The sequence below is a fragment of the Clupea harengus genome, chromosome 16, assembly GCF_900700415.2.
Source record: "Clupea harengus chromosome 16, Ch_v2.0.2, whole genome shotgun sequence".
In the NCBI taxonomy this organism is placed as follows: Eukaryota; Metazoa; Chordata; class Actinopteri; order Clupeiformes; family Clupeidae; genus Clupea; species Clupea harengus.
In genome coordinates, this window is record NC_045167.1 from 4,760,928 (window position 1) to 4,785,260 (window position 24,333).

A 24,333-nucleotide genomic window follows, 5' to 3' on the forward strand; every position below is an offset into this window, starting at 1 on the left:
CAGATGTAGAGTAGATTTGGCACGTAGGAAAGGAAAGGCGACATAGGAAAGTGACTAGATCATTTGAGTGCGTCACTCAATATAATGCTGGAATATCTCCACGTTTCAATATGTAGCTCGACTCCTCAGGTGTGTTTGTGCATATCTGTGTATGTCACACAGGGCAATGGTATGCAGCACTCTCACAGGTGAAGCACTGTACTAGCAGCAGTCTAGTAAACCTGGTGCAGGTTACTGTGTGTGTGTGTGTGTGTGTGTGTGTGTGTGTCCATGTGCGTGTGCGTGTCTGTGTGTGTTCTGGAACACCGGTCTCCACTGACGTCACAGGTGGAGGCCCCCGTGCATTCCGGAAGTGGTTTCCATGGTTACCTCAGCAACAAGGGGGAGAGAGTGGAGGGGAGGAATGAGGCCAAGAACTCGTAGACCTCACGGAGCTCATTAACAACAGGAGAGAGAACGAGTGAGAGAAAGAGAGAGGGAGAGAGAGGGATGGACGAAGGGAAACACTAATTGGATTTCCACGTTTAACCAATTAAGCTGGGTCCGGAGCAGCAGAGAGTGGCGGTCCGGAGGTTCCGCTTACGCAGAACCCTGCGCCTCAGCGTGTTGTGCTTAGCGTCAGGTTTCACCGTGGAAACGCTGAAGGCTTTCTGCACCATTAACAGAGAACAGAACACAGTCAAGAGAGAGAGAGAGAGAGAGAGGAGAGAGATAGAGAGGGAGAGTAGACACACACACACACACACACTCTCTCAATCCACACACAAGGCAATGTTCTTTGGAACCACACAACCACACACTTTCTATCTCATTTCCAGAGGTAAAGCAGACAGAGGGTGGTAAAGAGACAAGAAAAGAGTAAGAGGAAACACACACACACACACACACACACACACACACACACACACACACACACACACACACACAGGCAGAGGAAAGATAAAGAGGGGAAATGTGCAACTGACCTGCAAGTATGATCATCGCTAACTGACGCGATCTGCTTGCCTTCCACGGGCTCGAACACCAAGTGATTGATGTAGCTTGAATGGCCCTCGATTTCCTGGACAACACACACACACACCGCGCACAGATAACACACATATACAGACACCCGGCACAGACAACACACACATTCACGCACACAAACGTGCGTGCGTGCGTGCGTATGTATGTGTATGAGTGAGTGTGTGTGTGTGTGTGTGTGTGTGTGTGTGTGTGTGTGTGTGTTTGTGTGTATGAGTGTGAGTGTGTGTATGTGTGTGAGTGAGTATTTACCTTTACTTCATGGCTGTCCTTCAGGTCAGAAGTTAGCACTCTCAGTTTGTTGTCAGCAGCTGCAGTGCAAAATCTGTGGGAAGAGTCCGCGCACACACACACAGAGACAGACAGACAGACAGACAGACACACACACACACACACACACACACACACAGACCAACCACAACAACAAAGGAAAAGAATATCAAAACAGAGTCGTATCCTATCCAACTCTACATACTGGCTGTCTTCCCAAGCATTGCTGAGTCTGTGTGTGCGTGCGTGTGTGTGTATGTGAGAATGTGTGTGTGTGTGTAGGGGAGGAATCTTGGAGAACTATCAATGTGGTAAAGGCTGCCAGGGAGTTTTCTAATTGCAAAGCTTAACAAAGAGAAAAACAAGGCTTGTCCATGCCTGTGTGTGTGTGTGTGTGTGTGTGTGTGTGTGTGTGTGTGTGTGTGTGTGTGTGTGTGTGTGTACAGAAAGCTCAGTGAACTCCACCAGGAGGACCTCACCTCTCATCAGGCCCCTCAACCCAACTAGAGTCTGCCATCATTCACACAATTACACTAACTCACTTCTGACAAGGAAAACACACAAGTGCTGCAAGAAAAACACACACGCTTCACACATTTATAGCTGCGGGAACAGATGACACACATCACACTTGCCAGTAGGCCTGCATATACACACAGAAACAAACACACGCACACGCGCACACACACACACACACACACACACACTCTCACGCAAGTACACACACACACACACTAATGCATGGACAAACACTTCCACAGCTACAGAAACACACGCACGGACGGATATACTCAGCTACACATATCCACACACACTTCCAAGCAATCCCCAGCAGGTCTGTGAGGAGTAGATATACAGCACCTGACCTCCACCTCTGGAGTTGGTGGATATAACACACAGCAAAACACACAACTTCCACCTCTAGAGTTACTGGAACCTCACCAGCTCACTGTTGCCATGGTAAAACACACACAAGCAAAAATTCTGGTGTACTTCCACACATCCAGTGTCAAACAGAGTGATAAACAGCCTTATTATATGGCTCGTCAGAATGTTCCAAACAGTTCTGTTGATTTGAATGGGCCATCACAACGTTCGCCGGTGAATATTTCCTGATATTCACAGCTGCAAAAAGATATTGACCGCTGTCATTGGCAACGGGTTTTTTGCTTCTAATTCACATCTTTCATATCATTCCGCAAGTTGTCCGGTCATTTAACGTAACAGACTCATTGTAATTTGAAGCCAGCAAGCAATGGGTTGCTACGCAACACCTGAAACTTAAAAGTTCTATTTGCTTGAAGAACTATTTATTTCTTAGCTGAAATCACGAAACGGCAACTAAGTCATTAAAAAGAGGTATGTTGGAGGAATGTCTTCTATTATGTTTTTGGCAAGTAACCGTATAATAAGCGGGATAATGTATTGTCCGTCGGTCATTATCCAAAAATAAATCCCTTCAGGACGAAACAACACCCCTCCGCTGCGCGTCGGGGTGCTGTTCGCCCCGTCGGGATTTATTTTTGGATAATGACCTCGGGACAATACATTGTCCCTTACTTATCTACCCAAGCGTCCTCTACAGGGTTCCACAGCACTGTCAAAGCCAAACTGCCTGAGGCCTCTCATACCCTGTGGAAGCCCGAGGGCCTACTTTCAAAAATCAGTCACCACCGTGTCACCTTACATCAATATTTGACTCAACACAGAGGATGTTTATACTTCAATACATCCATCTCTTCAAAGTTGCCACGGTGCATAAAAGCCAATTATTTAACAAATGATCTCTGTATGGGGATCTACGTATAGGATTTTCAGTCATCTCCTTATACTGTCGGCCCATAACAACAAAGAAGTGTGTAGATTTGTTAGTACATACAAGTAAGAGATAAAGGCCCTGGCAAACCTCCATAATCTGTCTCTCTGTCTGTCTAACTGTCAGTCTCTCTGTCTGTCTGTCTGTCTGTCTGTCTGTCTGTCTGTCTGTCTGTCTGTCTCTCTCTCTGTCAGTCTGTCTGTCTGTCTGTCTGTCCTCCACCCAATCCCTCACTCCACGGCACTCCCCCCCACACACACACCATACTAGCACTCCTCTTCTGTCTCTCTTCCCAACCACTTACTTCATTTACCTCTTACAGCCACACCCCCCCCCCCTCCCCCCCAACACACACATCACATGTGCCTGTCTTTCCACTTCATCTTCTCGCCACCCCCCCTCCTTTTTGCCCACCATTGTCTCTCCCTCTCTCCTCACACCTTCTCTCTCCTCCTCCGACTCATTCTCACTACCTTCCTTCCTTCCTTTATTCCTCCCTCTCTGTCTCTCTCTCCCCCATTTTCCTCTCCAACCCCCTCCTCTCTCTCTCTCTCTACTCCCCCCTTCCCTCTCCCAGCCTCTCCATCTCTTCCCTCTCACCCACCCTCCCTCCCTCCCTCCCTCCCTCACTTTCTCCATCTCACTTCCCCTTCTCTCCCTTTCTCTGTCTCCCTCCCTCCCTCCCTCACTTTCTCCATCTCACTTCCCCTTCTCTCCCTCTCTCTGTCTCCCTCCCTCCCTCCCTCACTTTCTCCATCTCACTTCCCCTTCTCTCCCTCTCTCTGTCTCCCTCCCTCCCTCCCTCACTTTCTCCATCTCACTTCCCCTTCTCTCCCTCTCTCTGTCTCCCTCCCTCCCTCCCTCACTTTCTCCATCTCACTTCCCCTTCTCTCCCTCTCTCTGTCTCCTTCTCTCCCTCCCTCCTTCCTTCCCTCCCTCGGGCACCGGAGATTGGTGCTTTTCCTGGCATGTCCGGGGGTCGTTCGGTCGCCCCACGGTGCAGCAGTCCGTGCGAAACCCGAGGAGGAGGCGCAGACAGAGCGCTGGAACGCTTCGGAGGCCCACCAGCGTCATCACGCGCGCACACACCCACGTCAGAGCTCAGGGGCCCCCGCCGACCCGGCACCCCAAAAAGCACACACACGCCCACACGCACCCACACCCACACACACACACAGCCAGGTCCGGACCCCGCTACCCTGCCAGGAAGCATCGCCGCCGCCGAGGGGAAACGGGCCCTGTGGGAGCCCAGCGACAGCCAATGAGGCGGAACGGAACCCTGGCAGCGTCACGGCTGACCTACAAACACCTGGCATGACCTCTGGAGGTCACGATTACACAGCACAGTGAGACTAAGGGAAAAAGACAACACGGAAAGGAAAGAAAGAAAGAAAAACAGAATAAATGAACAAATTACAGAAATGAGGCAAGCAAGAATGAATGAATGAATGAATGAATGGATGAATGAATGAATGAATGAATGAATGAATGAATGAATGAATGAATGAACGAAAACAAAGAACGCTGGTAAGAGGAAGACAAAGAAGCAGGAAGAAAGCAAGTAAGAAGAAAAGACAGAAACAATGGAAGAAAGAAAGAACAAAAGACATAGGGATATAAACTGTCCAAACATGACAGGAAGCTGTGAACTGACTGTAACATGACAGGAAGCTGTGACATGACTGCAACATGACAGGAAGCTGTGACATGACTGTAGCTGGTGGCACCTGATGGGTCGGCGGGCTCTTCCTGTGGACTAACACACAGAGTGTGTCCAGAGGTGTGGGCTGAGTGGGGTCACTGCTGTGGACAGGAGAATGAACCCAATGCCTCCTTTCAGGGCAGGCAAAGCAACAACGGGGGAAACTACAGGTCCTAGAAGAGGGGGAGGACAAAGAGGAAGAGGAAGATGAGGGAGGGAGGGGAAGGAGGACGAGGAGGAGGACGGAGAGGAGGGGAAGGAGGAAGAGGAGGAGGGGAGGATGGAGAGGAGGGGAGGGGAAGGAGGAAGAGGAGGAGGAGGGCAAAGAGGAGAGGAGGAGGAGGGGGGAAAGGATACTTCTGCTGCTATTTCCAGTGCTGTTGAGCTGCTGTAGTTTGCTCCTGTACGGCAGCAACTGTATGGAGCTGCCTTGTATGTGGTATGAACACTAACGCCACCTTTGTTCCTCAAGCATCGCTCAGTCAACTGACTTTCTGTTTTGGCAGTGAACGTCACAAAAAAAGATGTGTGCGTGCATCTGAGTGAGTGAGTGAGTGTATGTTTCTATCCACTACTGCTAAAAGTGGGAATGACCAACTAGGATGTACTGGAACACCATTAACAACAAGAGCACACAGAAAGCTCACAATTTGTGACATTGTTTAGAACATCGCCTATGACTACTTACAACCATCACTATGACCATTAACGACACAGAATCATTCCATTTCTAGATTAACAACACAATACAAAACACACACACACCCCCCATCATCCTTACATTCCATTCCATGAAGGACATCTCACCTGATGACCTGAGGCAGCTTATCCAAGCGTGACTCGGGACTCCAGGCCAGAGTGTCGACACGTACCCCGTGATGGAACACACGTAGGGTGTTAAACTCCAGCCCCTCCACCTCCAGGTCCTCCTCCTAAGGCAGAGGGAGACAAAGTGCTCAGTGGCGATAGTGACCCAATCCCAATTCCCCTCCGTGAACATAGCACTTGATCCTACCCCTCTGTTTTGCGCGGGTAGGGTACAGTGCCCCGTTTATTTTGGGGATTGAGTGGTAATGGTCATCTAGCCCTCCAAATGACCCTCTAACAGGAGCCATTTCAGATGCAGACTCCAGGCGGAGAGGTAAAAGAAAATTCCAACCGAGTCCTGTGGCAACTCAAAACCGAGTGAAGTGCACTCAAAAACAAGGGGTAGGGGTTCAAAATAAGAAATGGGATTGGGTCAGTGTCTCTGGTGAGTTGAGACTGGCCATGACGGAGTGCCGTCACCACAGTTGAGTACGTGTTCTAACTGCCATACCAGTGAGCTTGGCTCTTTTGCATTGCGGTCAGGGGGAGGGTTAACAAATGTAATGTCTTGCATATGAGGAGATGGGGAGTCGACACAGGCTTTGTGGAGAGTAGAGCAGTGTTCCGTCTCTGAGAGTAGAGCAGTGTTCCGTCTCTGAGAGTAGAGCAGTGTTCCGTCTCTAGTGTTCCAGAGCAGTGTTCTCTCTCTGAGAGTAGAGCAGTGTTCTGTCTTTTTTTTTTTTTTTTCATTTGTGGTACCTATGTTGTGGAATGAGCTACCCAGTCCCACCCAATCAGGAGAAAGCCTTGCCATATTAAACAATAGTGATGCAGCTCTTCAGAACCCATCTCTTTCTTTCTATTATGCCCTCTTTGCAGGCAGGAACAAACTACACCCACAAGAAAGGGACAAAAACACACACACTTTCATTCTCCTGTATGTTCTGTATACTCTCACCTTAAAGCAGTAGGTTGCTGACACCACCTAATCTCTACACACCCACACACACACACACACTTTATCCTTCTCTCAGGAGAGTGTGGGTTCTCACCTGGAAACGACATACTGCCACCACCACGAACAGGTTTCCCCCGTAGGCGAGCAGCGAGCCGGGTGACCCCGAGTCAAAGGGACTGAACTCCACCACGTGCACGTAGTCCTCGCACGTCACCGTGTAGCTTGGCCCGCGGTTACCCGCCTCCTCTTGGACCCCTCCACCCATCTCAGACCCACTCCAAAAGATGTGCCCACCGAACACTTGTCCACTCTACAGATCCAAATGGGCTCCAGGTTCCAGTAAGAGCAGTTTAAGATTGGTGATCTGGTTCCACTGATCGCAGTGAAAGGTTGATGAGTTACTTCCACTGGCAGTAAGAAAGGTTGGTGATTTGGTGCCACTGGTAGCAGTGAAAGGTTAGTATCTCTTCACTACAGATCCAGCTCAAAGGCGCTGTTGTGTAAACTCAATTCAATTAGAAGATATCTAAACCTGGAACACGAGAAGAGAGAATGACAACATTACTCATTGCAGTGTAAAGTTAGATTAAACTGAGAGGATATGTTGAATTATCTTTGGTTAGATCAGAAGAGCGACGATTGCTGTGAGAGAGAGAAATGCGTGACTAATATGCAGGAAACAGTAAGAGGAATACGCTCGGTTTACATTTGACAGAGTTGCAGGGAGTACAGGCTCCGGTTAATGTACTAAAACATTGTATATTCAGGGCGTGTTTGAAAATAAATACCTAGCTACATCTGATCTGTTCTGTCCCAAATTGGGTATCAGAGGCTGTATTTGAGTCAGGCTTACAGTAATGATGTTACTGTGGGTCAAGCTGTTACTGAGTGCACGGTAGCAGCGTGAAAGTCCACTTTGGAGACAGAATTGCAGCCTCTGTTGTAACGGAGATATATAACCTTTACGCTGACTGGATAAAAACCCAAAGTGGGGTGTCAGATATGTCTAACTCACTAAGTAAGGGAACAACAAGTTGCCAACACAACACTATTCAAGTAGCTAAGCTAACTGGCTAACGTTACCCAGTTGCGCGACACACACAAATAGTTCTTGAAATGATTTACGAAAGACCAACGTGACGCAAAATATCCTAAATTGACACTATTATCTCCAGGAAAAATACGTTAATATTCAGCTAAACTGTGTGTTGCATGTTCCACCTTCTGCTAGCAGAGGTAAACTCCACTCCAGGTTCAATGTCGTTTGCTAAAATGGTATCTAGCTAGCTAACCGGCTAACAAGAAAACAGGCTTACACAGCGCATTACACATATTTTGTCAAGAACTGTTAAGAAGACTAAATGAAGGTTTTTAATCTCAGCTATATACTTATTATCACTAGGTTTGGTCATCTTAACAGCGATGGATTCAACCATATTGACAGAGCACCATACCTAAGCACGCTTTCCAGACAGTGCATGTACAACAAACTTCAAATTTTGGAGCAGACGACGACGTCAGATCCGGTTTGGGTGAACACAAGTATAGTAACCAACGTAAATGCAACCACACAAACAAGGTTAGTTTTGAGTGAATATGGTCAAAAATATCCTCTATGTATTCACAACATGATTAAAAAAAAGCATACGCGAGGGTCATGAAAAGGGGAAATTCATCAATCTTACATGCAGCAGAAAAATATCGACAGTGTCAAAGCATCATGATGATGATCACAACAATAAAAAAGACTAAAGAGGTCATAGCAATAAACTGGGATATAGTAATTTATTTATTTTATACGCGTAAGAACTGGTTACTTAAACACTTAACCGCGTCTGTCATTAAATACTTTGTTTTTACTAATTTCTCAGCAGCAGCGAGGAGGCGTTACTAATGACGTAGAAAAACGTCATGAGCAAGACGCCACATAATTGGACACAAAGCGCTTTTCCAGGAGATTTAAATTTTCACAACAAGTTTGCTCCTTGTTGCACCATATAGGCTTGTTGGTTTGGGTCCAGGCTGGTAATCAGATTTCTTCAAAAGACATATTCTGACGCCCGAGGTAATGTGTCCTCACTGAGGTCTGAACCTTTAGAATTGTGTTGGGATAATTATAAGCTACTATTATTTCTATATACGCTGACATTAGTAATGTTAAACTCAGGAACAATAGCAGTTAGCAAGTTCACAAATGTTAGCCAACGAAAGTCAATTTCTCAACGATATAGTGTTAAGAATAAGTACAGGGTACAATCAACATTTGCTATTTTTGTATTCAAAAATGTAGATACAATGGCTAGTCTCGAGGAGAACTTGAAGGCCATGGTTAGAATCTTCAGGAGAGAATGCCACCGAGTTCTGGAATCGGAGAGGACGACCATTCGAGGTTCAGACGAGATGCTTATGGCCCTACAACTGACTATGGCCGAAGTGAACAAACAGGTGGCCTTTTTCCCACACTATTTGCAATGTGTACCTTAAGTAAAACATAGCATAGCTGGCTAAAATCCTTGACTTAACACGAGTTCGATTTTCAGGACACAAAACGTGATCAAATGCCTTCCATCCCTCTAGGATTTGTGTTTTACACATGTATCTGCTAAATGCATTAATATAGTCTTCAATCCTCCACACCACACATAATTGTGGCTTACAGCAGTCTACACAGGCAGTATATGGTGTTCTATAGGTTATGGAAGCAAGCATGTGGTATTGTCATCTGGGCACTGGCAGAGAATGGAAGCAGTAGATATATAATCAAGCATATTTGTTTGAAATTGTAGCTGTAGATATAAAATCAAGCCTATTTGTTGAATGTTCACTGTAGTGTAACTGCTAATACCAGTTTCATGAACACAGTGGTCAGCTACCTTTCTTTGTGTCCTGGGTTTGTTTCTGGACCACTTCCTGCTAATAGGTACTGATGTCTGCCTGTCCCTGTCTCTCTCTGTTTTCCCTCTTCTCTCTCGACAGGAGAGTGGAGAATTTGGCGTTGCCCTAAGCGATGTCCTCCTCTGCTGGAAGTGCTTGCTGCTGGACCGCCTCCAGCTGCCCGGAGACGGATCGCCGCGTCCGGAAAACTACGAGCTTATCCGGCAAGAGTACGAGAGCTTCATCAAGCGCACCAACACTGTGGACCTGATTGATGTCTACTCCATGTTTAAACAGCTCAGGGTGGATACTGACCCAGAGGAGCTACTCACCCCAGTAAGTTTGTGTGTGTGTGTGTGTGTGTGTGTGTCTATATAGGTTAGTGTGTGTGTGTGTGTGTGTATATAGGTTAGTGTGTGTGTGTGTGTGTCCATGTCATGTACCCTAGAGTAGTTAAGCCACTTCAGCGCGTGTGTGTCATTTTTTCTTACACATCCCAGGGGAGTTCTCCCTACCTCTACTCTGGTAACTGACCACCTCTTATCTCTCTCTAGACCCAGCTGCTGCGGTTCATATCGGGGGCTGCAGACTGCACAGAGGAGAGGTGCTCCGTGCCCCCCTGTCCCTCCACCCCCTCCAGTCCCACCACCCCCTCCAGTCAGCCCAGGCCCTTCACTGCACAGGTAAAGGCTTGCACAGGGAGCAGGCAAGGGTTGCCATAAAGGTTTGCATTTGAAGACTCTTTCAGACCACAGACACTCAAATCACTCCACATGACGTGTTTGGAATGCAAGCTTGTCTTTTGCCATCATTGACTTGGGACTTCACACTACATACACGCTATATGATTTGTCAGTGACTGACCAATTAAGAATACTCCGTTGGAGTTGCAGACAGGGTTGAGCATAAATCCTGCTAGACATCCTTGAGGCTGGGCTGTCACTAGTCACACATTTACATCATTTACATTTAGTCATTTAGCAGACGCTTTTATCCAAAGCGACGTACAAAGGAGAAAACAATCACGCTACGGGCAAAAGAGACCTAGTGTAACAATAAATACTACTTTACATAAGGAATAAAAAGTGCAGAGATGTGACTACTGTAAGTGCGAGTTACGTACTAAAACTAGCCATGCTAGTCGTAGTTCAATACACGCTGCACAAGCCCCTCTCATGGGAACACCCTAAGATTGTCCTCGGCTGTGTACCACCAGCACTTTACTCTCTGCAACTGAAGAGTTGTGTAGTCTGAAAAGACCTTTATGCAAATTCGTGCACAATTGTATTTAACACTTAAAATGTGAACTGTTCCAAGAGCATCATTTTAGCAAACACTAAACCTCTATGAATTACTTTTTTAGGTTTTATAGGCAACTAGTTTTTGTACCATTCTCAAATTCATTTTGATAGCATATGGTCATGTGAAGGACAGATAAACACCTGTGTCTTTCCCACTAGCCATCCAGGATGAGCCCTATGTAATTCTGTGTTCCGGGCTAGAACACCCTGCAAAAAAATGGAAGAAAAGCTTTCACAGCATGACCTTGCCAGCTATACTGCCAAAAGTCATCAGTTAGTGTGTTGGCAAGCTTCTATCGGTGTCAACTGGGCTGTTGGTGGTGGTTGCAAGGTTTTTGCATGCCTTTTAGGTAGTTAGCTTGCTAGTTTTGGAGCAGAACTCCTCATTGCTGCTTTAATCGGTTAATCATATCTTGATCTTTAGGTGTTTGTATAGTTGTCCCTAAATAAAAGGGGGACTTCACAGTTAAGTCCGCACAAAAATGAAATGTGTTTACACAGAAGACCATTGCTGAACCCACTGCACTTCATTTTGGCTTATTTGCGAATATTCCAATGATTTTAAGGCCTGGACTCTAACGGGCATCTCCAAACCAGTGTGTAACTACCCCTGAACTCAACAAACTCAACAAGTGAAAGGAGGGAGCGAAAGGGGGGGGGGGCGGGCATGGCAGGAGTTTCACTTCCTGAAGGTGAACTTTTCCCCCCTATGGTCAGTAGCTCCAGGCGGGGGCCACTGAGACGGGGGCGGAAGCTTGGGCCAGGTACGGGTGAGGTCCGTATTGGGTAACCCAGCTCTGGAGACCTCTTCGTCCTCTCCTTCGCTCTGCTCTCCTCCAGATATTCACGGCCGAACAGACGGTGGTTTGTTCGGCCGTGAGACGGCAGTGTTGGCCAATGGTCTTGAGCAACCCGAGGTGCTCTCAGTGTGTTCCGTCTACGGTTTCTTAATCTGGCAAAGGGAGCCATCCGCTCACACTTTCTTCTTTTTCCCCGGTCACTCTGTCCGTCTTTTCTTTTTTCTCTCTCCATCCCTTTCTTTTTCTCCTCTTTTTTCCCCCTTCTTCTCTACTTCTTGCTCCAGTCTCTCTCCTATTCCTACTCTCACACTCCTATTCTTTTTCTTCTCCCTCCCTCCCTCCCTCCAACTCTCCCTCGGTCTGGGATCACTCTTGCTCTTATTAACAGGAGCATTAAATCATATCACTCAGATTTAAGAGGGAAATGTGAATTCAATTACCGAGCGGATGTTTTAAAGCACAGTACAATGTAGGCTTAGCTCCCTGGACCCAGCTCCGCATGCAAAGTCCCTCCTGTGATTTATGATTGGCTGAGTCGATCGCTACTGTTACTGGGGGCAACGAAGTTCAGCAGAACTGGTGTGAAGCGGAGCTCCTCTGTGACGCCCTTCGTTGCCGGGGTGATCCCGAGAAACGTTTGTTTATTTTTAATGTTTATGTTTTCTCTGATGGTTCCAGATGCAGAGAGTGGCGAGGAGAGTGTTCTGTTCCTACCTGGGCCTTCTGGTAAATTGTAAGAACGACCTGGCTCTGGCCAACGCTTTGGACACTCCCTGCCGTTCCCTTGGGCGCACGGCGTTCACAGACATCAAGCACGCGGCTCGGAACAACCAAACCTCCCTTTTTCTGGTAACTTGGGGATTTTGTCAGTAAATAACCCTTTAAGTTCATACTTATTTCCCATTCCAATCCCTTATGGTGCTCTTTGTTGTTATAATAACACACGTGTGTGTGTGTACGTCTGTGTGTGTGTGTGTGTGTGTACGTCTGTGTGTACATGCATGTGTCTGTGTTCGCCTTTCTGATGGGGATTTTTGTGTGTGTGTGCCCCAGGCCGTGACCTCCTTCGTGCGGGCTATTCAGCTCGGGGGTAAAGGTTATGCCCCCTCCGAGTCCAGTCCGCTGAGGAAGCACTTGAAGGGGCTGTGTGAGTTTGTGCACTTCACCGACCAGCTGGAGGAGGTGCTGGGAGAGACCCCTGGCCCCAGGTACCCATCTCTCTCTTTTATTTGATTATTTTATTTTTTGTTGACGTTTTAGTTTTTTCTATGACCGTCATTATAATAAAACATGGTTTTGAAATGTCACCTTAAACAGGTTTGTGCTGACATCACCATTTCATCATTCAAATGACCCCATGTTCCCAGCTAAAACTCCTGAACTTGCCCTGATATGCGTATTTCTTTTCGTCTGTTCTGTCTTTCCCCATTTCACTTTCAGTGTTTTTAATCAAGTTTCAGCCTTTACACAATATTTCAATTGCCATTGCCTTTTATAACTGACGGAGTACCGTCACCACGGTTGCGTATATGCTCTTACCGTCATACCAAGGAGCCTGGGTCTTTGGCATTAGGGTCAGGGTGCAGCTTTGGTACCCCATAGAGCTGGATTTGAGGCCAGGTGGGGTGAATGCTCTCTCACTTCTCTGCAATAACCACTACACTTAATTGAACCACTTGTAGATGTAATTTTTACGCAAATAATCCAAACAATAAATTAAGAGTTTATTCACCATTTCCAGTTTCCACCATAATCTGAATAATAATAATAATTGTCACCATTGTTCGCTATCGGTGGACAAGTGCTCACCACTACCCCCTATTTGTCCATGTATGAGAAATGGATGCATATTATACAGACCCCTGTGTTTGGCTTTGTTTACTTGCCAGTTTTGCTTTCGAGGCACCGGTTCCTTTTCAGTTTTGCCAGACCAGCACCATTTATCCGTCAATCTGTTTTTCTCCCTCTCCTCTAAAAAAAACAACAGTCCTAATGACGTCTGCTTGAATGATCATGATGGCATTCAAATGTTGAGACCTGTTTATCTGGCCTACATCAAAGTGGTGGACGGTATTCAAAAGCAGAGGGTGATTGCCTAAATCTTGATGGTTTTTTTTCTTTTGACTGCCAAACAAGAGATTTCCTTGATCGAGGATGATTGTTTTGAGGTTACACTGTTTCATTCAAGATGCTTCCTGAACGTTAAAACATCTGGCAATACAAAAGAAAACCATACCACAACAAACGTGTGTGTGTGTGTGTGTGTGTGTGTGTGTGTGTGTGTGTGTGTGTGTGTGTGTCTAACATACTGGGAGTAAGAACGCACTGTTCCTGTTTTTCAATTGATAAAGTATGGTACAAACAACGCAGTTGCAACAGCAGGATCAACTTGCAGTGTGCAATAACAGAATTCATTGAGTGACTGAGCAGCAAAATAATTTGTTTTGGTTGTAGACTTACCATGTCTGTGTGTGTGTCTGTGTCTGTGTGTGTGTGTGTGGTGTGTGTGTGTGTGTGTGTCTCAGTATGGCCGGGGCTAAGCTGGTGGCCCGCGTGCGCTCTGCCCTCCTGAAGGGTCGCTGCAGCGGAGACTCCATGCACGGAGCGGTGGACGCCGCTGCCAATCTGCTCAAGGAACACATCGGCCGAATCCACAGATCTCACCAGCAGTCTACTGTGACAACAGGCATCAGCCCTGCTAGGGTACATTTACATTATATTGACTCCTTCTTACCGTACAGATAGTGTAGGGTACATTTAAATGGACTCAATTTATCCAAAGTGACACTCAGCCTGATACCAGCCGGATCAATGGCAGTATCTACCTTCCCCTTCGCTAACACACAGATTACAAAATAAAGGGCCTGTGGGAGACTACATTTCATGTCACGGTCATAAGTCAGTTGAAAGTCCACATGTGTGAAAATATGCACCTCCTTCATAAATCATATGCACCTGGCCCTTTTATATCTGAGTGGTCTAGACTGCATAGCTGAAGTTGTATTCGGTTTCACGTAACGCAAATCATATAGGCCTTTATTATGTAATATTTATGATTTATTTAGTTGTTTGAGAGGGAGAAAGATAATTCAGTTTCTTGTTCTTCCTGTGTCCCTTCCAGATGAAAGTGCACACAATCAACCATGCTACCGCTTACATCGGCAGGGAGACGGTCAAAGTGCTCCAGACTCTGCTCGACGAGGAGGCTCTAGCGCCGCCCTGCAGTAACAAGGCAGAACTGCTCTCTGAGGATCCATCAGTGCTCAGTGGGGCAGAGGGGTCCTCCTTGCTCACTCTGTACAAGTGAGTCACAATTTATAATTCAGAATTCAGGGTTAGAATTCCCTCTATTCTAGATCCTCACCGTATTTGAATTGTTAAATTCAAATAAAGCTTTTGGCATATGCCCCCAGTCCTCTCTGGTATCAGTGTTACCAAAAATGTTCCAGCTACCTATATTTATGTTCTTAAATGAATCCTTGCAACCTCTATTTCTCTAAAAAAAGTATTATCTTTGACTGTCATGCCACCTGTGTCCACAGGTCACCTGAGGTGGTGACGGGAACCTCCCCGAAGCCCTTACGTAGCCGCGTCCAGGCAGCACAGGCCGAAGGGAAGGTTAGTGTGTGTACATTATTGACATCTCACACACATCTAACAACACCCTTAAAGAGATAAGCAAAACAGAGGGGCCATGAAGGATCATAATGTCATGGGCTTGTGTGTGTGTGTGTGTGTGTGTGTGTGTGTGTGTGTGTGGCTAAAATGAATTGCATGCATCATTTATTACCAGGACATCCTTTCAAACACGGCCTCAAGGTAACACCTGTAAGCCAACAGCACTGTACCAGGAGCTGGGCTGGAGATTTGGACAGCTGCTTCTTTTTTTTCTGTGAATAAGTACATGGTGTTCCTGTATGCTATATGAAAATGGACTCCCAGAGAGAAGATTAGTTTTCTAACCCTCAGCACCACCCTGTCTCTAACCCTAAACACAGGGGGCTTGCCTCTCTTTCTCCCCTGTAGAACAACCTCCACACTGTTAGTTTCTGGCACATCCTGTGTGTGTGTGTGTGTGAGCGAGAGAGAGCGTTACATCTAATGTCTATCTCATTTTCGAGGTCTGGCATGGACCTCTAGAGCCCTGTGGAAAGGAAAGCCCTGTGGCTATTTTATGGACATATACATTTTACAGTTTCACCGTCGAGCAGTAAAATCCACTTTTTTCTTCTTTTTTTCATGGACATAAGTTATAAAGTCGGGGTAATACAGTCTGCTTGATAATAGACACCTGAACTATTGTAAGTGAATTCAAGGGGGTCAAGGTTTAATATAGAATAAGTCATTCACTCCTTCACACACACGTGTGTGTGTGTGTGTGTGTGTTTGGTTGTGTGTGTGCATACACACTGTGTATATAGATGGAGCCTAATATATTTATATGAGTGAATGTAACGTAGCACAGAGGCAGTTTAATATTGAAGGATTCAGTAGATTCTATCAACAAGAAATAAAAACCCGGCCCCTCGTCCTCTCCCTCCCTCTGGCGTGTGTGCTAAACTCATTCAGTGAGGTGGCTCCTTTATTTGATCGCGCTAGCAGATGTCACGTTAGCCTCGCTGAAATCTGGCCGCTCTGCTGCCGGAGGAGCCGAAATGGGCCCCGGACGCTTCGCAGTTTCCTGCGGAAGCATCGGTTTCACTTTGAGGATGCCGCATTGGTCGTGTAACCCGAGAGAGGCAGGCAGGGAGGGAGGTTATTGTTTCCTGTTCCTGTCTGCTCCGGATGGTGAGTGGGTCGCAAGGCATGCAGGACCGACCCATTCACCAGACCGAAACAGGAAGCGGAACCACACCGGTCCAGGCCGCTGACATCATGAGTTTAACGCCAACTGGCACACACTGTGTGAGGTTTTGGGTGAGCGGGGAGGGAGGAGGGTTCTGCATTGTGATGTTGTCTGGGCCAAGTGTTTGCGTACGCTGACTGAAATCAGATGGTCGTGTCTCTGAGGTCACCCTGCCTGTGGCCGCACCGATGTGGACCCTCAGGGAAGGTGAAGGCCACTTTCTGCCTTGCCTTGCCGCCTTTGTCTTGAACCCTGAATATCAGGACTATAACACTCTTAATGCAGTCATTGAAATCCTGGAAAAGTCATGGAATGTAAAGGAGAATAGTGATGCCAAAACAAAGAACGCAGAAATGCATAGAAAGTACAAAATCCTACAATATGAAATATGTACATGTGTGGTTTAAAACACACACACACACACACACACACTTTTCAACTTCCTCAGAGGTCATTGGCAGGATGACTAGAGAAACAACAAACTGATTCAGACATTTGCACAGACTACATTACCCAAAATCCACTACATTCCTGGCTCAAGTTCAAAGCCTTAAACTGAGATGCAGGCAGTTACCTAATCCACTGTCCGAACAATCTGCATCCTGTTTCTTATTATCACCATTCAAAGCAAATCCACCTGCCAGCTTTTACAATCCCATGCCTCTTTTTGATCTGTGAGCAAGATGGTGTGTGTGTGTGTGTGTGTGTGTGTGTGTGTGTGTGTGTGTGTGTGTGTGGCCCCCCATCTTGGAGAGTAATTGCGATCACCTGCTGTTTTTGGAATGGCCTCAGTGCTGGCTCCTGTCGGATGCTTCCCTCCGGCGCTCCCCGCTCTCGACCCGGTCACTCGGTCCATGGGGGTCATGGCAGGACAGTAATGGGCTCCCTGCTACCTCTTTTATATATCTATATCTATATCTATATATATATCGCTCTATTTGATGTCCCTTTATTCTCTTTCCATTCATTTATTTTTCACTTTTTTGTTCAAACTGCCTCATACTATTGTATCTATCAGTCTCATTTTCGGACAGAACAAAACCTCAATATCTGCCTCTCTCTTTTCACCCTTTTGCTCCTCTCTCTCTCTCTCTCTCTCTCTCTCTCTCTCTCTCATCCAGGGAGACCCGTTTTTTTATTTTTAATAAATTACGTGTTGTACACAGGTGCTCATCTTCCTCCTTGCGCTTCTTCACTTATTGCAGTGGACCTATCCTCGGTTTGTGTTGCTGAGCGAAAGGTGGTGCAGTCTACCACTCTGTGTGTGTGTGTGTGTGTGTGTGTTGAGCATACTTGTTCTGGATTCAGTGTTGCTGAGTGAAGCTAGCAGAACCGGAGGCCGGTTGTTGTTGTTGTTGTTGTTGTTGTTGTTGTTTTAGGTGTTCTTCCGAGGAGCGCTTTGAAAAGCCCCGTCTCTTCCCTTTGTAACACCTACTTTACATTCCCACCCAGCTACGCATACTGTACTTTCCTCTCTCTTCATCCTAGATTCTCTCCGACTGTGGCCAGCTCGCCTGAGGGGAGAAAACACTTGAGTCCTCATAATCCAGTGCTGGCACAGATCAAAAGACAATTGAGGGGTGTAGTGTGGAGAGGGGGTGGGGTGGGGGGGGATCAACACATCTCCTCTACCCCTCCCTCCAGCATCCACACCCTTGAGATCTTTAGCTGCTTGTTAGATGAGCCTGAGAAGGGTAGCCGCGCCTCGCTCAGGGCTTAGAGTGGGCTTTACGCTACAGAGCTAACGCTAACCTTTCGGCCCCGCTGCTCTCACAGAGCGAAGAAACGAAAACACACACGTACATTCCCATGCACCGATGCAGCACCACCTTGCATCAGAGGAAACTATCCTCTATAAAGCTCAGCTCAGCGCAGAACCCCACTGGAAAAATAGTGGAGCTGTCAGCAGAGTTGTTTGAAGCCAAATTGTAAAATCATTTAGCTTTTGGAAAGTCGTTCTTTCTCTCGCCTCCATTTGATCAATTTTTGTCTGAATAATCAAGCCAGTACTGACAACATGGTTTCTGTCTTTTCAAAGTGTGCTTCATGTTCCTGTATGTGCTTTATATGAAGCTCTGTGATTTTGTCTTTGTTGTTGCAAGATGCTAGATTATATAACCCTATATGTTATATGACACTATATAAATAAATAGATAAAGGGCAATTGGCCTGAGCACCTAAAAGGACATTTGTCAGCCTTGTGTACTGTCCCCTAACCCCAGGTGAAGGAGCGAGGCCTGCGCTCTCAGTTTGCATGCACCTATGTGGAAGACGACCCGCCACTCAACCGGGTTTTGGATTTTCCCAGTAGCAGCCAGCTGCCCACCTGCAAGCACCCGGCTCCGAAACGCCCCGCGGCGACTCGCCCCGCTCTCACCTCCGACTGGGATGGAGATTCCAAGGCTACGTCGAAGGGATCGCACGGGCTTGATAATGGTAAAAGGCGCTAAGTAATGGCTTCTTTTAATGCGTACTGTTTTCCCTCGTGTGCTTTTAAAGGTGGAGTCCTCAATTCTGACAAAGGGCTGTTCATATTTGAGCTCAACAGTTAATCAAATGACACTCCTCCCTTCCATACACCTGAAGCAACGTGTTGACTGGCTGGAATAGTGAATGGCTCAATTTGAGGTACTTTGTTTCCCATGTACAGAGCCAGGACTGTGTAGGAGTGAGGAGAATTTAGCTGAATTTGAGGTCCTGTCCTTTTTTTTTTTTTACTTATTTATTTTTAATCTTAGTGGTAAATGGTTCAGGAGGTAGAGGAGTCATTAAGCAATTGCAGGGTTGCTAGTTCAATCCCGACTCCTCCTCACCAAGTGTCCAAGTGCCCTTGAGCAAGACACTGAACCCCCAACTGCTCCCGATGTGCAGGTTGGCACCTTAGATCGTAGCCTCCGCCATCGGTGTATGAAGGGGTAGATGTCTGAGGCATTAATTTGTGAAGCTCTATGAGTAGAAAAGCACTAGATGATGAAATGCAGTCCATTTTCCATCTTCACTCTGCTTTGATTACCTCCGCATACCAGCACTTTAAGTGGGGTCAGCCAAGACGGCCATTTGATGAACTCCTTGTACATGGGGGAAGCCGGTTGGGCTATGGTGAACAGAACTTCTCCCCCTGGTCTACATGTATCCACGGGAACACACTTGATTTAGCCACTCAAGCATTTTATTACACCGACGTCAATGAACCCTGTTTGGAGCAGGGATAGAGAGAGGATGCTTCACTTCAGATAGGCCCAGGACCAGGTAAAGAGACTCCTGTACCAATGCATCTGGTTCTGTGCAGGCCGTTGACACATCTTTACAGCACTGTACAGTTCTTGAATTGGAGATCGAAACATTCAAGGACTCAAGTTGGTGAATTTCAACTGACAGTGTTTTTTCGGCTTCGGTCCGCTATTCCATGTAATCATACTAAATGGATAATAAGTCGACCGATGGGCCTTCACATGCTGCTCTAAGGCTCTCCAGTCCAGTCACCAAGCCCATATTTCCATAGCTGACAAGCAGCTGGTCAAAGAGGAACCTTCTTTTAAAGAGAAAATAGTAGAAATACGAGTGCTTAGCCAAGTGGCGTGTGTAATAGTGGCCTGTGTTAACGAGGCTAAATGTATTGTGCGGTTTGGAAAAAAAGTGTCAATGTTCCTTGAAAGTCCTTGAGTTTGGTTTTCCCCATAAGGAAAGGGTCGAAAGTGCACCGGTGATGTAGAACACAGGAAGGCTATGGAGTGTGCAGCCGGTTCTCGCGGGTCGGTTCCACGCACTTCCACGGGCTCTGACGCCAGGTGTTCGGAACCGAGCCCGGACATCTCCTCCTCCAGCCGGGCCTCCCTCTGCCCAGGGTCCCGTTCAGGGACCGACACTTAAGATCAACCTTTAACCAATTCTCCGTCCTGCAGCCTCGACATTTGCTGTTAAAGCGCTCTTGGGAACTCACTTTCTCACTCGCTCTTTATTTACCTTAGTCTTTCTTTCTCACTCATATAATCTTTCTTTCTTTCTTCTCTCACCCCCAGTCTCTCTCTCTCTCTCTTTCTCTCGCTCCCTCTCTCTCTCTTTTTTTTTCTTTTTCTCTCTCTCTCTCTCTCTCTCTCTCTCGCTGGCTGGCGGTGGGAAACTAGGCGCAACTCCATCAGGTTACATGGCAAACGTTCACATTCTCCTCGGTAAAATACACACACATTCTCCTCTGTAAAATACACACATCTCCTGTGAAACCCCAGTCTAACGTCAGCAGTTTCATCATACCCCCCCCACCCCCCTTTCTGTCTTGCTCTCGTTCATTCTTTTTTTCCTCTCTTTCCCCACCTTTCTTTTTCTTCCTTTCTTTTTTTTTTTCTTTATTTCTTTCCCCTGTTCTCGTTTCAGTTTTTCCCACACCCCACCCCGCTCTTGATGTTTGTCGTTTGCTGACTCTGGTTTGGTTCACACACACACACACACACACACACACACACACACACACACACACACACACACACACCTCTCTCTTTGTCTCTCATCACCCACCCCTCTTTCATTTTAGTGGGACGGTGGCATGTTGGAACAACCCTGAATATGCAAACTACAAATTGGTTAATTGGCATTATGGAATTCTTCATGGATTGCTGTGCCGTGTGGGTGTAAAGCATGGCTTAGGGCGGAGGGGTTGGTGGGGGGGTGTGAGCGTGAGGACAAAAGCCTTGTGGATTTCTTAAGTCTAAACTATGTGTTCAAATTTGGCATGTGTTTTAATGGTATAGTTATGGCAGTAGAAAGACTACTGATTTAATGAATATGTTTGAACCCCACATCCCTTCTTACTCTTTCTCTCCCTCTCCCTCTCCCTCCCTAGTGTGTGATGAAGTGCACCCCCCAGCGGTGGACAGACAGAGGGTAAACTCGGTCTCCGTGGCAGCCCTGGGGAGTCGCCAGGGTAACGTCAAAACCCGACCGGCCAAGGAAACCCAGAAGAAGAAGAAGAAGAGCAGCAGTGATGCGCTGCCCCTGGTGGGCAAGAGTGTCAAACGGAAGCACGTGGATGGGGCAGATGTGAGCGGAGAGGAGAACCAACCCCCTGCTAAGAAGCCCCCACCCAAAGCCCCCGGCGCCCCCCCGGGCAAGAAGACCAGCAAAGCCCCCAACAAGAAGCTGATCGCTGGCCAAGGCAAGCTCACCGGCTTCTTCAGGCTCTAGCAGTGCCCTGTGCTCAGACTGCCGTGACGCAGACTCCACCGCTCTCTGCAACTTGGCAGCAATTAACAAACTGTTTATTTATTCTCACTGCCTTGATTTCACAGTGAACGTGCACAAGATGTAATATATTGTTGTCTGTATGAAGAGGCTATCGGAGGTTTTGGCTTCCTTTTCTAGATGGATCAGCCTCTTTTCACGATCGTGTGTGTGTGTGTGTGTGTGTGTGTGTGTGTGTGTGTGTGTGTGTGTGTGTGTGTGTGTGTGTGTACGCAGTGATTTTATATTGTCCCTTAGCTCATGTATAATGTCTGTCTGTGATTGATTTATTTATTTGGGTGACATTTCTCTATCAGATTAGTTTACCCTTCCGCTCACCCATCTCTTGAGTTAGCTGCTGTCAGCATTGTCCCTCACAGTTATGATGGATATAGTGTATGTGATGCATACATTAACGTTCGATAGCACTAGTGCTCAGGTCTACCATGGATTTGGGCTAGTTTAGTGGTAAACCCATTTCAGTCGTGTGTGTGTGTGTTGCACTCATACAGTCATTGGGACAAACCAGTCAGAATATTGCTGCATCTCTTTTAAATAAAGTTTTATTTTTGTTGTTTTACACATGCTGTTTCTGTTTTTATTGGGGTTTTTTTTTTTTTTTTTTTTTTTGGCTTTTCCCTCATTGACTTGAATAGAATCAGATAAATATCACAGCAGTAGACTCACAAGACGAGGAGAGGAGAGAGAGTGTTTTGAGGGGGGTGGGGTCTCTCACTCACTCGCCCCCATGTTCTTAAGGGGTTCTGGGTAGGGTCGCTGCTTGGATGCTCCAGTTCTTCAGGATTGCCAGCAGGGTCTGTAGACTCTGCCGATCATACACCTCAGCACTGCGTACAGGACAAAAAGCACCACAAGAGTGAAATGGGGCGATTCACAGTCACGACTATAGCAATGCTTGTAATGTCTACCAGAGGTAATTAGAACAAAAATATTGCTGAAAATGGGCATTCACTGCCATTGCAAGCATTCTCCCTGACATTGTGAACACTGGCTTGCAGGGGGAAATATGGAAAAAGTTCATGCATCGCTCAGAAACTGCACAATGTCCTGCAGGGGAAAGACAGAACTTCTAGAGAGTTCTGCCTCGCCCATTTTAGAGCCAGATCTGTTCTTGAACAGACCAACTGTTCTCTAGGAACGAGTCAATAATCAGATTAAACCTCCAGAGCTACCAAGAACTATGACTAGATGCCCTCCGTGTCCATCCTGCCACAGCATTAACTTGCGTGTGGTGTCGATGCAACGTCTTGATGAGCGTGATCTCTGTCTCCCAATTGCAGTTAACCATGTAACATAAACAACCTTTGACACTGGCTTTCCCTAAGCAAGCATGAACGTTTCTCACTCTAACAGGAATGTACGGTTAAACGTCAATCTGACAGGAATCACATGTGTTCCGCTCACCGTCCATGTCTCGGCGGCCGACGGACAGGCCGTTGTCCGGCTCGCGGTGGCCCTCGTGGGGAGAGTCGGCTGCAGGCAGGTCCAGGTTCCGCGGAGCCAGCAGGGGGAAGGCGCGGCCCGAGGTAGAGCTCAGCTGCTGGGCGCGGGGGCTAAACCCAACGAGGCCGTCTTCCTGGAGGTGGGGAGGCAGGACATTACTATTCATTTCAATTCAATTTGATTCACTTTTATAGCGCCATTCACATCGTCTCAAGTTGGGCAGCAGAGCGGCCGAGGTCTGGACCAACCCCTAGAGTAAGGACATGAATTAATATTTCATCAATAAACAAGCTCATACATGCATGTGCATTACTAAAAATTGTATTGTTTGTTACAACAGAAGATTATCTAATATGAATGAGAATTATCTCATTGCAACTTGGCATCTGTGATCATTTAAAGGGAAGTGTGTGAAGAAGGAATGAAGTAGCAAAAGGCAATCTTTTTGTTGTAAAGTGTGTGTGTGTGTGTGTGTGTGTGTGTGTGTGTGTATCAGCAACAGACCCGCTTCCCCCTGCCAGAATGCACGTGTGTGTGTGCGTGTGTGTTTGTATTTCTGTGTCTGTCAGTGACAGATATCCTCCTCTTCCCTCCACTGTTCTGGACAGGAGCCAGCTCGTATGGAACCCTTCATGGAAGAAAGGAGTCAGTGTCTGTGCAACGCAGTTTCCGACGCCTCATGTCACAGAGTTTACCCCCACCTACACGCTCAAGCACACACACACACACAAAAACAACCCAGACAGACATCACACACACACACACACAACTCACAGACATCACACACACACACACACACATACACATCTTTACAAGATCCCAACCTTTACAAGATTTCTCCGTTGGCCGTCATTTCCCAGCACTACCATGTCTCCCACCCTGCTACCCCCGTCAACCAACCTCCTGTCCCCTTTCCCATCATGCAACTGTTCCATTACGGCTAAGGTAGTTGGGACATGATTAGGAACGTCAGCACTTACAGGAAAACTGACTGGAATCTTTCACTATCCATAGCATAACACTTCTACAGAAGTTATGACTCATCCTAGACATGGGACTCGGAACCTCATAAATGATAGCTAGTCATGCCCCATACTGCTTCTTGTCTCCGCTTGAATTTCTGCCGAATTTCAAGAGAAAAACAAGCGCTGTTGGCGTCCATTTTCTCCCCGTGAGGACTTTGGCACGACATTTGGTGTTACACACTGTGGCTCCTGTAACTCTGTGGCTTCACCTTCAAGTGCAGTGCAATACACTA

The 24,333-nt window shown here is 46.8% G+C and overlaps 2 protein-coding genes across 2 annotated transcripts in view; one reads left to right on the forward strand and one right to left on the reverse strand.

The window, feature by feature from the left end:
• Positions 1 to 8,136, reverse strand: part of nup37 (nucleoporin 37) — a 14,833-nt gene extending 6,697 nt beyond the window's left edge. The window contains exons 1-5 of the mRNA XM_031583017.2: positions 8,031 to 8,136; positions 6,671 to 7,108; positions 5,619 to 5,743; positions 1,276 to 1,348; positions 966 to 1,060 (exon numbers count right to left, since the gene is read on the reverse strand). Coding sequence (XP_031438877.1) covers positions 966 to 1,060; positions 1,276 to 1,348; positions 5,619 to 5,743; positions 6,671 to 6,841 — 464 coding nt within the window. The 5' untranslated portion in view covers positions 6,842 to 7,108; positions 8,031 to 8,136. The remainder of the gene's footprint in view (positions 1 to 965; positions 1,061 to 1,275; positions 1,349 to 5,618; positions 5,744 to 6,670; positions 7,109 to 8,030) is intronic.
• Positions 8,137 to 8,528: 392 nt separating this feature from the next.
• On the forward strand, positions 8,529 to 22,189 carry LOC105902606 (PARP1 binding protein). The gene is made up of 11 exons (XM_012830247.2): positions 8,529 to 8,641; positions 8,867 to 9,021; positions 9,553 to 9,786; positions 10,005 to 10,133; positions 12,230 to 12,400; positions 12,605 to 12,759; positions 14,077 to 14,254; positions 14,673 to 14,854; positions 15,094 to 15,169; positions 18,620 to 18,833; positions 21,235 to 22,189. Exons 2-11 carry the CDS (start codon positions 8,872 to 8,874, stop codon positions 21,573 to 21,575), a joined length of 1,830 nt encoding a protein of 609 aa, XP_012685701.2. The 5' UTR covers positions 8,529 to 8,641; positions 8,867 to 8,871; the 3' UTR covers positions 21,576 to 22,189.
• The last annotated feature ends 2,144 nt before the right edge of the window (positions 22,190 to 24,333 follow it).